Source organism: Artibeus jamaicensis, unplaced genomic scaffold (genome assembly GCF_021234435.1).
Source record: "Artibeus jamaicensis isolate MK-2021 breed Jamaican fruit bat unplaced genomic scaffold, CSHL_Jam_final contig_402, whole genome shotgun sequence".
NCBI lineage: Eukaryota > Metazoa > Chordata > Mammalia > Chiroptera > Phyllostomidae > Artibeus > Artibeus jamaicensis.
This window is the reverse complement of record NW_026521818.1, coordinates 19,553,454-19,569,196: the sequence shown is the minus strand read 5'-3', so window position 1 is coordinate 19,569,196 and position 15,743 is coordinate 19,553,454. Positions and strand designations below refer to the sequence as shown.

The window sequence follows — 15,743 nt, the reverse complement described above, 5'->3', positions numbered from 1 at the left end:
CATCCATAAATGCATGATTTGGCCCAAAGATAAATAAAGCAGAACTGGAAAAGATAAATAGTTTTCCTAAAAATCAGAATGAGCTATATCTTATATGAATATTAAGGTAAAAGCTATTTAAAAACTCACATCAATAGTAGTTACATAAATGAGTTTAAACCAAAGTTAACACGGATTTATAAAACACATGAGTAGACATTAAATAGTTTTAATGAATCCACTTCCTTTATTGCAGTAACCTCTGTACAAAGCAGCAACTGCAATACTCACAGTTAAAACATTAGAAAAGCATTTGTGTGACAGTTATAGTACAGTATTATCAAAATAGGACATTTTCAAACTTGGTAAAACATCCACCAGAGCTCAAATCTTTAAATTATTTCCATAGTCATTAAAAATATGTAATGTCAGAAAGCATATAAAAAGAATGTAAAAGGAAACCTAAAATACAAATGAAATAATGGAACAAATAAATATCTGATTTAATTAACCATTAATTAGCTCACCACCACTAATCCCACTGAATTTTTACCTATAGAAATAATGAACTGTCAAATGCCATTGAATAATTAGTTTCCAAGTTATCACCAATGATTAGAACGGAAAAAAAGACATTAAAATAATCCAATTTAGTATAAATAAAATAGAGTAGAATAGCTTCAACACTATCTAACAACTCTAAGAACTAATTATTGAACTTTATTAGAGCACTACAATAACCTTGAAAATTTTGACCTGGTATCTAGTGTCAAAGAAAAGTAATGCATTTTTTTAAAAAGCGAAAAGCTTCTTACATTACTTCACAGACAGTATTACCCTCCCCATTATGCATATTTAGATATATTTTATGTACTTTATACACATATGTATGATGCATGACATTTGGTTCCTGCAGTGTAGATCACAAGGATGTTTCCTGAACGGGGAAAACATGGAAAGAAAAGTAAGTGTACCTGTGCACATTTCAAGATAGCAGCATTCAGTTCATGCCCTATTATCCATTTTAAAAATTCAAATATAAATATTGTTTATGAGTAACATGACATTTCTATCATCTTTACCCCCAAATACTATGAAAACTGTAATAAATGCAACAATGCTGTGAGTTATAAGGTAGGAAAAAATATTTTGGAAAAACAATTACTTCATTTTTTTAACATTCTGATTTCAAAATTATCAGATCTCCATTTTTATATTAACTTAGTTCATATTCATGCAGCTAAAATACTGCACTATTAACGACAGTAGTAATTTTTGTAGCTTTCTATCAAGATTCATTAAAACCTGCATAAATTCTTCACTATTGAAACTTATACCAATGTACCCACCCACTCTTTAGATGAAATGTTCTCCATTTTCTAACTAAATAGTAACTGTGAATGACATGCCCTTCAAATGATCATCTCTTTTCTTCAGGAAGCCTGTCTCTATCTAGTTTTGAACTTTTGTGTATTAAAACGAAATTTTAATTTAATGAGTCTTGATCACTTAAAATGCAAAAACCCCCAGCAACATAAATGTCATTATATATACATATATGCATCTGTGTATGCATACACACACACACACATACAGACATGTAGATATATATCCCTTGAAATGTTTTTAGGAAATCCTTCCTTGAATAAAAAATGAAAAACTTCACATTAATAATTGTATATAAAGCTTTTAGTAACAGTACATATGCACTGTTGTATTTGTAATAGTAGACTATGATGTCAAGACAGACATTTCAAAAGCACAAACTGGCAGTTTTCTTAACACAAAAGTTTTAAAGTATTAAGAGTGGATTAAATTTAAATGTTCAGAATAATCTGTTCAAACCTGAGTATATCAATTAAGACGATGTGTACTTGACAACTGAATGAATTAAGCCTAAAAACATTTCACTAAGAAACCAGTGGTCCATTTAACCGTTTGATGAAACATTGAATGATTTATAAAGGATGGCATAGTGAAATTCCATGTAGTGTTTATTGAGATATTCTATGAAATGGAAATATTTTCCCTCCAGAAAATTTGTTTAGCATTTCTAAAAAGTCCCTCAGATTTGAGAAAAACTCTAGAACAAATCACTCTTCTAATAAATATAAATGATCTTGAGGATTTTTGTCCAAAGAATGACAATATATAATTTTTCAACAGTATCTAGAAGTACTGGATAAATCTTCAACCTTCCCTAAGGTGTTAATAATAATTGAATAAAGATAGAAGTATGAGCCACTTAGAAGTTTTTAAAAAGGTTTATTGGGCCGTTCCCTGCTAGGTCTACATTTATATGTATTTATACAAACCTAACTTGGGGTCACTTTTTGGTTCCCATTTTTTTTTTTTTGCATTTTTCATTAACTTGCCCTAACCTTTACCTTTAATAGCTAACATATACCTTTACAAAAATCATAGAAAACATACAGTACTGAACATTAAACTGTCAATGGAAGAAGAAAAGCAGTGTCCATTTTATTTTAAGGTGAAAGAGAATAAAAATAAAAAATAATGGCTGAAGGCAAAGTTTGACATTCTATAAATTTATAAAAGACAATATGTGGATGAAATTTGGTTATTTTCAGAAGGCACCGCAAGGCTAAAGGCTTTTTGTATTCCTTTCATCAATCAAAAATAACACACTTTTATTGCTATTTAAGTAGCAAAGAAAAACTTTACTCTCATGAGCTTTAGTCCAACAACAAGGAATCATCATGAAAATTGAGACACATTACTGACTACAACTGAAGTCTCCATACACGCATCAACGAAACACATTTCCCCGTGTGCTTTCAAATTAATGAAATAGTGAAAGAAAAGTCACAGTTCACCATTGTGATGTTAATGTGTCACTGAAGATTTCAGTTACTTCACTAGACAATGAAGTACCATCTGTAGGGCTGTCCACTGTGTAGAGCATTTAAGAATAGAATGTAAGGACACTCTGATGATTCCCACGGACTAGGAGAATTGGTGGTAGGTCCTGAGATAGAGCTTCTAACCATGCCATGTAGAGAGCACTAGACACAGCACCTTTTCGTGCAACCGGGAGACTCCTGGTATCAAAAAGAGAAAAGAAATTCAGCAATGCATTTAAGTTGAAAAGAATAAAATGTAATGAAAATTAAATTATATCACAATATAGTAACTAAAAATTACTGTAGTAAAAGAGTATTTTTAAGCGCAAGGAAACTCTGCATATAGTATAGCAACTACTGTACTCCCATAACACTATTTCTCCTTTTTCAACTTTGAACAAAAGATTTAAAATTTTTTTCACTAGAATAGCATAACACATTTAGTACCTAACATCAAACCCTTCCTTTCCCCTTCTTCAATAAATATATAATTCTGTTAGAAGAGAAGTATGTTTCTATCTGAATTTAGAAAGTGGGTTAAGTAAAATTCAAACATAATTGTTTCTACATATTATTTGTATCTTCTCTCTGAGCTTTCACTTCTCTTTGTAGGTAAGAGGGGCAGTGATGTGCTCTGTGGTGTTTCTGGATTTCTATCAATATGTTTTATGTTGGCATCTTCCATTACAGATATCTGATCATCATCAAGCAAAACTTACAATTTTCTGGTGCATTAATTGTTTGTTGTTAATCAAAAGCACAATCCTTTGGTGTTATTTTATGTAATCACTTGGCATGTTTTTGAAGGCCTGAGCTTTCCTTACCTATTTTTAAGGATCCAGATGCCAGGACTGAGAAAATTTGGGTTTAAGTAATACCCAGCTAACCTGGTTTAGTAGAAGGAAACCCAGAGTGAACATTAGCATCTGTATTCACTGCAAAAACAATGTGTCTGTCTGTAAAGTCTGGGAACTTGGGAGTGGGATTCAGACAGAAGCCACTTCTTAAATTTAATTCTCCAAATAACTTCATTATTTCTATGAAGAAGATGCTTGGATCCAAACTTAAACTTCAGGTCATGATACCCCTTTAGCTTGACGGCTGTGCTACAGTGTTTCCAAAGCTAACACAAAGTTAAAAGGTGCGACAAAGGAGAAAAAAATATCCAAAATAAACTATGATGATGAATTATTTAGATTCATATAAGCTAAAGAGTTTTCTTTCCTCCTACCTTAAATGATTTCTCCATATGCTTTAAGCAAAATGTAATTTTAAAAGTTTGTTTTTTTTCCTCCTTATAACTACTAAATCATCATGGGAGTTAAAAATATCTGTACTTGGCTTCCGGCCAAGATGGAGGCTTAGGTGGACACACTATGCCTCCTCACACAACCAAAATTAAGGACAACAAAAATTTAGGAACAATAAAGCAACCAACAGACAGAAAACTGAAAACTCTATGGAAGCCTGAGAACAATTCATCCAGACAGGTAAGAGGGGCAGAGTAAGTGGCCAGCAGAGAGGGGTCTGTAGTGGCAGGGAAAAGCGGAGGTTGGCAGATCCAGGGTGTGCAGGTGGTAGCTGGCTGACCACGGTCACACACTTGTGTGCAAACCAGGCCAAAAGGAGCAATGAGACAAACCTCGCAACCCAGGGCCCCAGCACTGGGAAATAAAGCTTAAAAGCACCAATTGGAAACACTCGTGGGGGCTGAGGTGCCGGGAGAGACTCCCAGCCTCACAGGAGAGTTCTTTGGAGAGACCCACAGGGTCCTAGAACATACACAAGCCCACCCATCTGGGAACCAGCACCAGAAGGGCCCAATTTGCTTGGGGGAAGCGGCAGAAGGGACTGAAATCCAGCAAAGAAAAGAGCACCACAGTTCCCTCTCTGAGCCCACCCCCATATACAGCGTCCCCGGCCTGGTTAACACCTAAGGCTCCACCCCTCACATGTAACAGGTGTGACCAGAACAAAAAAATGGCTCAAACACAAGAACAGATCAAAGCCCCAGAGCCAATATTTTTAAGCGACTAAGGGATAGCCAACATATCAGATGCACAGTTCAAAACACTGGTGTCAGGATGCTCACAGGACTGGTTGATTTTAGTCACAAATTAGATGAAAAAATGAAGGCTACACTAAGTGAAATAAAGAAAAATGCACAGGGAACCAATAGTGATGGAAGGGAAACTGGGATTCAAATCAGTGGAGAGGACCAGAAGGAAGAAAGAAACAACCAAACAGAAAAGAATAAAGAAACAAGAATTCAAAAAAATAAGGAGATGCTTAGGAACTTCCAGGACATCTTTAAATGTTCCAACATCCAAATTATAGGGGTACCAGAAGGGGAAGAGGGACAGCAACAAGTGGAAAACTTATTTGAACAAATAATAAAGGAGAACTTCCCCAATCTGGCAAAGGAAATAGACTTCCAGGAAATCCAGGAAGCTCAGAGAGTCCCAAGGAAGTTGGACCCAAGAAGAAACACACCAAGGCACATCATTACATTAGCCAAGATTAAAAAATGAAGGAGAGAATCCTAGAAGCAGCAAGAGATAAGGGGACAGTCACCTACAAAGGAGTTCCCATCAGACTGTCAGCAGACTTCTCAGAAGAGACCTTACAGGCAAGAAGGGGCTGGAAAGAAGTATTCCAAGTCATGAAAGGCAAGAACCTACATCCAAGACTACTCTATCCAGCAAAGCCCTCACTTAGAATAGAAGGGCAGATAAAGTGCTTCCCAAACAAGGTCAACTTAAAGGAGTTCATCATCACCAAGCCTTTATTATATGAAATGTTAGAGACTTATCTAAGAAAAAGATAAAAAATATGAATGATATGAACAGTAAAAAAGACAGCAAACTCACAGTTATTAACAACCTCCTAAAACAAAAGCAAACTAAGCAAAGAACTACAACAGGACTAGAACCACAGAAATGGAGATCACATGGAGGGTTATGAACAGGGAAGTGGAAGGAGGAGAGAGGGGGAAAAGGTACAGAGAATAAGTAGCATAGATGGTGGGGAGAACATGGACAGGGGGAGAGCAAGCATAGGATGGGAAATGTAGAAGCTAAAGAATTTATGACACATGGACATGAACTAAAGGGGGGAATGTGGGTGGGAGGGGGTGTGCAAAATATATGTACTTGGTATAGAAATTAATCCTAACTGTACGATCATAAAATAAATACTTAAGAAAATCAGTAGAGATATTACTTACATGACAATGATATTAGCTGTACTTGAATGCTCCTTTAATAATTCATTTAACCTAATCTGCCGGTATGTCTGCAATTAAACAAGACAAAGTCATTCCTAGACCATTTCAAAATTAGAATGTATTGTGGCTCATAAAACTGAAGTGACAAAAGAAACCGAAATCATTTTGGTATAATAAAAATCGGTTTCATAATTTTAAAAAATTATTTGTAATGTCCCCATATAAACCCAACTTAAATAGATTTAATTTGCACACTAGTCCCCCCCAAGAACAAACTATAGTTCTTGATACTTATCTTTATGTCTTATTTTTTAAAAATCACATGGAAGGTTAATGAAAAGTAAGCAAAAGAGAAGGAATACCTTGGTCTTATAAAGTTCAAGCTCATTATCTGTTATTCGCCATGGTTCCTCTTCTTTCATTTTATCTGCAATATCTTGTTCTTTATCATCTTCATGAAGTCTGTATGGCTCAATCATTTCATCAAAAGCTATAATACTTTAAAAAAAAGAATACTAACAATTAACCTTATTCTGAAGTACTTAATGATAAGATCTTCACTACAAAATTATAATTTAAAAAGTTAGTGTTTTTCATCTACTGTGCTCCCCTCCACACTCTACTGATCTCTACCTGCCTCTGCTCCTATGCCCACCCCACCCAAACCTAAGTAAGTTTTCACCACAGTGGCCAGAACGATCCCTTTGAACAGCAAGTCAAAGTGTGTTACTTCTTTACTCAAAACATTCAAAGGCTTTCCCAATGCAGGTACCACCACTAAATGAAAGCAGTGTAAGAACAGGTATCAGAACATTTTGAAGGGAGGAGAGGGCAAGCACTAAATATTTAAGTAGATGCAGAATATCTAGATCCAAATATACTTAACAGGACAAAAGATAGTAAAAAGAACATGAACAGCATTCCAATCCTCTATGAATTTGAAGAACATTTTTTCAGTATTTCAATATTGTGATTTATAAGATATTTGGTGTTCACCTATAGTTCCTGGTTCACAGTCCCAAGGCCCCTGGAATTTCCTGAGTGTTGAGAGTGATAAAGGTTTTTATAAAATTAATGAGATGACTTTTGGACCCCATCCAAAGGTGGGAGCAGGCTGCAAGGAGAACCCACCTTGTGATTAGAGGATTGAAATATTCAGTCATCTCCCCTCATGCACCCCCAGCCTCTCAGAAGAAGGATGGTACTCCAGACTGAGTCAGTTGTGAATGAGCAGTGATGCAGTCAATCACGGGTATGTAATGAATCCTCCATAAAACTGGGGAGGAGAGCTCATCGGTCCCTTTCTCTCTTTACCTGGAGACCAGAATGCTTCCAAGTGCTGAACTGAATCCTGAACACTCCTTTTCAAGTATCGGGTCTATACAAAGCTCCTGGTTTTCATTGTTTTATAACAGGAAATGAATCTCTCTCTCAGTACAACCTTACAAGGTATAACCTCATTATTTTTTATTTAAAATGAATTCTTTATACCAGCTTCATCATTTATTCAACATTTATCTGAGAATAATTAAAATTCTGTCAGGTAATATACATATAATTATAACAATCACTATCTGCTTTTGAACCCTGAGAATTTTGAATGCAATTATTATAGGCAAACTCTTGGATTCTCCTATTTTAGTAATAAAACAAAACAGTGTGAAGTAATTTGTATGTGGAGTAGGAACTGAGTGGTCACAGTGAGTAAGAGCAGACACCATGGAAATTTAAAGAACCACGTGGAATTTCTGTAGCATTAATAATTTTCAGAAATTATTTATAAAGTGGTAATTGAACTCTGGAAATGTAAGTCCCTTAGACTTACTTTGATACCTGCTATAAAAGCATGCCAACTATCAATGCTAAATTTAGAAAGCTGACTTCAAATGTAACTAACAGCAAGCAAAAGGCCCACATGTTGTTTAAATTGAATGATCTATCACTGGAGTATCTGAGTAGATTATCCAAAAAATATCAGAAATGTTTACAGAGTAATTTGTTCGATAACTTACTTTTCTTTCTTTGGTTTAGTATTAATGTCTCCTAGAACCATTATATCAGAGAAGTCTATCCGGAACTTGCTAAGCAAGGTAGCCATCCTAAAACAAAAATAAAGAGCGCTGAGATACATGAAGGCTGTATATAAGTAGTTTTATTCTATTCAGGGCTGAATCTGTATATCTGAAAAGTATGATTTATAGGAAATATACCTATCACATTCTAAACAAGTCCATCTGAATTAATTCACAATATACCTTCACAAGGTTGATGTCTCAGGTTCCCTGAGTAGAGACTTGTGTTATATTCTTTCACTTTCTCTGAATCTCTCCTAGTATCCAATAATGGACAGAGAAAGATATTAATAATGAAATCTGAATGCAGCTAGTTCCTGAAAAACTAACTTTAGTCAAACTATATTAAGTATATAGCTTTTAGTAAAAACTAGTAAACAGCTATTTGTTTAATTACTTTTGGATTGTTCTTTCATCCATACCAAATGCATACCTCAAAAGGCTCAAATATGACATTTGGGACCAAACTGAAGCAAATAATAACTGATGGCAGATTAGGTACACAGTATTGTGGGCTGTGGGGTGAGAATGAACTTGGACAGGGATGGGAAAGGAGCTTCAAGTCTCTGATTTTTCAGTAAATGCCTTTTTGGAGGCACAGCTGGCAATGATACCTTGGTGGCAACAACAGAAAAGTTGAAACACAAACAGGAAAAGCAAATAAAACAGGATTTTGTTTTTAATAAAATGAATATTTTAAATTAAGATATTAGGAAACAGATGAGCAACAGGTTTAATTTTTAAATTATTTTCACTACTTCTTGTATAATTCACTATTTGAAATGAATAAACACCTAGTTGAACTCTGGTATAAAGCTACTAAGTGCCTGCTATGTGTTTGTTATAGGACCCACAAAACTCAAATCTAAGGCAGGAAAATAAACAATGAGTGGTATCAAGTATATGATGATCCAGGAAAGAGATACAACAACTAGTGGAGGGGAAGGGAAAAAATTAGGGAAGGTGTTAGGAAGGTAACAACTGTCCTGAATGTTAAGAATGGAGTCTTTTAATAGAGAAGTAAAGCTCTGTTTATAGTAGAGAAGAGCAGGCAAAGGAATAAAAGCCTGAAATCATATGCATGTTTAGGGCAGGTGCAGAAATGCAAACTGAAGTATAAGGCACATCTTGGGGGAAGAGGAGGACAGATTACAAAAGACCTTGATTGTCACATTTAGTGTAGACTTTCTAAGGTATGTAACAGAGAAAACGTTACCAAGTATTTTGTGCAGAAGAATTATATGATCAAAGTTCTGCTTTCCAAACATGAAATTGGGAGCAATGTGCAAAATATATGCTGAAAAGGTCCAGAGACACCACACAAGGCACTCAGAGAAGCACTGAGGCCAGAACCACACTGGTGACGGCAGCACAGACAAACGAGGGGCGGGGGACAACCGCACCTGCGTTTCTGACATCTAGAGTCTACAAAATGTATCCTATGTATGCACGTGTAAGTTTTGTGCAATTTTCCCCTGATGTGAAAAAAAAGCTGCTTAATACTTTAATAACATAAGTATTAATAAAGACTTTCTAAAATATCAGTATATTAAAAATATTACATATCAAGAAAACTAAGTACCTACAGTTTAAAAATAAAGACTGAATTAAAAAGAATGAGGTTTTATTTGAAAATTGTCAGCTTCAGTGTAGAACAAAGCAACATGACTGACATTTTATGGATTGCCTAACATTTATCCTATGAAATCTATACAGTAATAAAAAAGTAGTGCTAGTTAAATGCTCTTCAATTTAAAGTAGACTTACGCTCTTCGGTCATGGTCTATTCTGTTTATTTTTCCACCAATGAATACTCTGATCTTACAGTCTTTCCACTTTTTCTTGGTAGTCAGAAGGTAAGGTATCAGTAAGGTCAAACCTGAATCATAAAAATATAACAAGAAACTACTTAATGAAAAACTTTTCATTCAATTAGTTCTCTAAGAATATGTTTACAACAACTCAGTAGAAAACAAAATTTTTCTTTCTGTCCTTCCCTGATTCAGTGATAGAGCCATAGACAGGCTGGACCAGGAGGGGGGCCAACAGAGTCAGGGCCCACGGGAGGAGCTCTGTGGTGTGGGGAGGGAGCCTGGTTGAGCTGGGAGATTGGTCACATGCAGGAAGACTGGGGAGATGAGAATATTCATTGAAGCTAATGGGAATGTCATTTCTTACTGAAATGAAAAAGAAGCTGGACTGAACCCTGCAGTGTCAGACTAGAACTGGTTTGCAGTCTATACGCACACATCCAGACACACACGTGTATACTGCTCAGATCTGTCCACTGTGAGGGCCTGGGGGCAGTGACTACTGCTACCAACAAGCATGCCCAATGCCCTGTCCTCTGACTCTCAGTCCCACTCTCCACTAAAAGAATCGGGGCTCCTTGAATAAAGGGTGAGTCCATGGCTGGTGTAAGAAAAGTACAGAACAGCCTGGAACACCTTACTGTACTGGAAAATAAAGAGTGACTAGGACACAGAAGTCACACTAAACAGGAAATTAGGGACAATTAGAATATCAAAATAATGAGAATGACGAATCATATCCCACTCAATAAAACAGGAACCTATCAGTTCACAGACAGAAATAAAAAGTTTGTTCTTCTTTACAGTAAAATGCTAACTGATAAATAAGGAAGAAATAATAGTGTTGAAAACTCATCATTTGGCCACCACAAACACAACACAACAATACATTCAAGTATAAGTGTCAACGGATGCTAAAGATGGTGGTATAAGTTGCAGTAACAATGGTACAGTTACATAGTTACAGAGTAACTCCTCGTCCCCCAAATACCTGTAATTATAAAAGGGAAAGACAGTGAACTCTTCAGTGTATAAACATGGTGGAAATCACCTTACTTAACAGGCAAAGCTAACTCCACCAGTGATGAGACAAAGCAGCATGAAGTGCCACCTGACGAGATACAGACAAAAGGACACAGCACCATTTGTGATATTTCTACCAACAATACTCACTTGAAACTAATGATGAAATATCAAAAAGCACTCCAAATTAAGTGATAATTGTACAAAATGTTTGGTCTGTCATTTTTTTTTTTAATGTTAAGGTCATGAAGCTGAAGGAAGCTCAAGGAAGGACTTAGCACCTCTCAAACTGAAGGACAATGAAGAGACAGGACAACATGTGCAACACCTGATTCTGAAATTAATCCCGTTGCTTTTAGGAATGTTGGCAAAACGGGAATGGGGTCTACAGTGAGGAGTACATGCCAATTCTTAGTACTAATCCCACAACTTCAATAAATTTAAAACTGATAAAAATATACTAACAACCTTACCTCCATCATCAAAAAGCCACCAGACATCAATAGTATTCTTTCCTTGCTTTTTCTGAAACTGAGTACTAGCTTCAAGAAGCTTTTGGTCAGCTACATTTAAAGGTACAGCAGGGCCTTTGGATTCTGAAGGATTAAGCAGAAAAATAAGGTGTAAAAGAGCAAATATTAAAGTCCCTTTCACTGAATTCCTATAGTATCCTAACTTTTACACAAATGTTAATAATGCAGACAGTTGTATATGGCATCCATCATAAGCCTTCAGTTGTTTATATTTAAACATACTTTTAAGATGGTTACAGATAAATACATCTTTACAATAGCTAAGCTCATCCAAGTTATACTAATTTCTAGAATTTTGAAGCATTCTGAATGAAAGAGAATCATAAATACCAATCAAGAAAATTATAACTGACTGCTGGATTTTGATTTTTCAAAAGCTGTTTTAGGCTAACGTGACAAATTAAGTTCATTACTATTTCATGAATATATTTCTTTTGTAATGTGGTTTCTCAATAATTTAAAGCTCAAAAACAATCTTTAAATAAAATGTCGTTATCTGTAATATGAAACACAGAAGGAAGTGGAAGACATACCAATACAATCTGACAATTATCCCAGTGAAACCTCTCAGTCTGAGGAAAAACTCCCACTTTTACCCAGCATTTGTCCCCTTCGTATGTGACGCCCAATTCTAAAGCCATATAACCACATCTTTCTTTGAACCACGGAAAGATGGTGGGAACTCCCTGGAAGGGCACCATATGTTACAATATATGGAACATATGGTGAAAGAACAATATATCAAGGGAGTTCCCATTTATATTCCCAGGAAATTAAAAAAAATCAACACTGGCTCTGTGAGCAAGCAAATGACTGTTATGAAACTCCTAGACCAAAATTTTAAAAGGAGACATCCATAGGAGGAAATCTGATCACTTTTGCAGTATGTCCATCATTCACTTTTCATGCTGCCACAATGTACGCAAACATGACGAATGAGTTTGCATGATGACATATGGCTACCAAACCACACTGCTCCGTAACTCTCACCTCTATCTCCTTCTCATAAAGTTCATGTACGCTGACATGACTGTATCTCCCAAACGCAGCAGGACTGTGAGAAATAGTGTAATTTTTGAAATGAAAAATATATTAGTATCAAAATTAAGGACTTGGCTGGTTACCACTGATGGTAAAGAATGCAGTGACACTGCGTAAACCTATTTCAGTGTCTCCACTTATCATCTAAACCATGCAGTTTAAATTAAAAAATTATTACTGATTTCCTGGATTTGAATGTTTCAGAGGTGCTATGATGATTTAAAAGAATTCGATATGTCACCTTTTCCTGGGATGATTTAACTCCTTAATTGGACTAATGATAATTTTTCTAATCTGCATTTAATGAATAACTGTAACATCACCTCACCATGAAAATAAAAACTAAGGTAAAAAAAGAAAATCATAAGGCTGGAGTTAAACAGTTAACAGCATGAGAAAAGGATTAAAATAAAATGATGAAAAATGCCTGCCTTTTTTCAACAGTGGTTGAGTTGGAGTCTTGCCATCCTCTTCCTCATCTAGATTATGTTTAAAAAACACAAAATATAAGTTAATTGCCTTGATATTAATTAAATAATAAAAATGTAAATAAAGCACATTTATAAACAAAACAGTATAAAGAAAGAATCTGAAAAATAATCAGGATGGATGATCTTTTCTACACTGAGTGTTCAGGATTTCAAAAAGCAAACATATTTTAGACATCTCCAGTGGAGCTACTGATTAACACTCACCCCTGAATTATATTTTTGTGTAACTGACCAAGACTTTAGCAGAATTTTGGACCCTTTATATTTGAAATCAGTTGACAAGATGATGAACTATGGCTAATTGAGTAGAACTATGACATTACGTAATATCTTCAGTGCCCATTTTTTACTAAACTCTAAATGCACCACTGCATCACGAGGCAAATGCCTGCAAAGTAATTCTGGAGACACTTAATGGATATCTGGTATTTGTAAGAATCAATCACCACTGGAAATGGTGAGAAATTTGATCAGACAATTGAGTCTCTCACTTTATACAAAGTGCCAGGTTAGCTCTGACCAGTGTGGCTCAGTTTGGTATTGTCTAATTTGATTCTCAATCAGGGCGCATTTCTGGGTTGCAGGTTCGGCCCCCCATCAGGGCACATACAAGAGGCAACCGATTGATGTTTCCCTATCACATCAATGTTTCTCTTCCTTTTTCCCCCTCCCTTCCTTCTTTACAAGTAAAATCTTTAAAATACAAGGTTATACAAGAGTGATAGTTTTCAAATATATGATATTGTGTAAGTATGTATGCATAAATTGGTCTATTTATATTCAAATTTCTAATATCTATAAATGTTTTCCTGGAGTTAATAACAGTTTTCCTAATCTCATTTTTTCTTAATATAAGCTTGCATTATTTGTGTAAGGCACATAAAACTTGCAACCTGGACAGGGAAGGGGACACCGCAGTGGGCTCCTGAGCCAGACTCCCAGCATTCCAATATTACCACTAACCCCTCTTCTGGCTCTGTGACTTAACTCCTCACTTTCCTCGGCTGTAAAAAAAATACCCACCTCTTCAGGTTGTTACACTGCAAACATTACTGCACTTAGCTCCGTGCTTAACACAAAATGAGTACTCAAAGGGTGCTCTTTTTGTTTCCCTTGCATACTATATGCCTCAGTACTCCAGACAGACATGCCAAATATCTATGACTATGAGAGCTATACCAGAATGTTTATAATTATGAAGACTTTAAAATTGTATAATCTTTCCTATCATTTCTATGCTTATTTTGAACATAACTGGTAAAATAGAAAAACACAAAAAATATTAATGCTATTTTTGAATGCTAATTTCTTATGCCTATTATGGAACAAGAAACATTTCAATTACTACACTTAATTTTCTAGTATTAAATATTATTATTCCTGTAGATATTTGATATTATCTGACTTCGAAGATAAAAAAATTTATACTATGGACATTCATTTCAAAGAGCTCAGAAATGTGAAAAAATTGACACTGATTTAAACTAAGTTGAAAGTGTTTACATTTTTACAATAAAGAGAGAAATAGAAATGTACTGAACCAGTTTCCTACTTTATAAAAATGATTTCATAAGACCGTGACACATTAATGAGCTAGTGTATAGAGAACATCCACTAAATTGTAGGAGGCACAAAGTAGATGCCTAATAAATATTATTTCTTCCCCTCCCCCATCATAGTTTTATATATTAATTCCTAACGAATTTTGTAAAGGATTTGTTTTAGGCAAGAGAAAAAGATAAAAGAGGAAATGAAAGAATGTATAAACTAAACATAAATGCAGGAACATAAGAACAGTGTTGTCATGATCAGTTTTTACAGAATTTTGAGATGAAACAAATACACTATACTCAAGCCAGCAATGAACGAACTGAAAAGCAAAATGGATCTCAACTAAGCTCTCAACTACCATTACTCTAAGCAAACACAATAAATGGGGAAAGAAATTAAAAACAACATCAATACTTATTAATCTAGAAGAGATCGGTTTTCAGAGGCAGGAACTGTCCAGTGTTATCAATTTCAGAAAAAGAATGGTAATTAGCTCACAGGAATCAAAAATATGATATGGTTTAATGATTTTTAGTACGAATTTTTGCTTGTTGCATGTCAATTGGGAATAGAACAGATGGAGATACTAGCCCAAACAGAGGTAAGAGAGTGAGGGTGGAGAGTAAGATTTGGAAGTCATCCCTCTTTTCATAAACATGACATATAGATTTGTGGACGAAATTATCTGAAAGTCTTGTGAAATCTGGAAATCTGTTTGTGGCTTAAATCACGTAAGTTTCCAGGAGTATTATGCTTGTAATTATGGCTGAACAGTTCAGCAACCAAGTACAAACAGCTTGTTTCTTCAGAGACAGTAAATTGAGAAATAACATTGCTCTTGATTTTTTATTACACTGTCTTCCCTAAACAACTTCAGACGCAGCAGATGTAAAAATATTCCAAATATCTCAGCATATGAACAAAACCCCTGGTATTTAAATACCTTGATTTACAAAAAACAAAACCCCAGGAAATTAATTATATACACTTCATGCCTTTCAATGTTAACATGCATTCTTTCCAAATTCAGATTTAACTTATGCTTCAAAGAAAAATGTTCTCTCTAAAGCAAGTATAAATAAAAAACATACAAGAGCATGTTAGTAGGTAATTAATCGGCATAGTTTCTGTTCTGTGATCTACTTTAATACC

General features: G+C 35.1%; 1 protein-coding gene across 1 annotated transcript in view; it reads right to left on the bottom strand.

Moving 5' to 3' along the window:
• Positions 1-203: 203 nt before the first annotated feature.
• SLC12A2 (solute carrier family 12 member 2) overlaps positions 204-15,743 on the bottom strand; it is a 93,907-nt gene continuing 78,367 nt past the window's right edge. The window contains exons 21-27 of the mRNA XM_037138207.2: positions 12,981-13,028; positions 11,449-11,571; positions 9,909-10,020; positions 8,082-8,168; positions 6,432-6,567; positions 6,070-6,137; positions 204-3,041 (exon numbers count right to left, since the gene is read on the bottom strand). Of these exons, the coding sequence (XP_036994102.2) occupies positions 2,906-3,041; positions 6,070-6,137; positions 6,432-6,567; positions 8,082-8,168; positions 9,909-10,020; positions 11,449-11,571; positions 12,981-13,028 (710 nt within the window). The 3' untranslated portion in view covers positions 204-2,905. The remainder of the gene's footprint in view (positions 3,042-6,069; positions 6,138-6,431; positions 6,568-8,081; positions 8,169-9,908; positions 10,021-11,448; positions 11,572-12,980; positions 13,029-15,743) is intronic.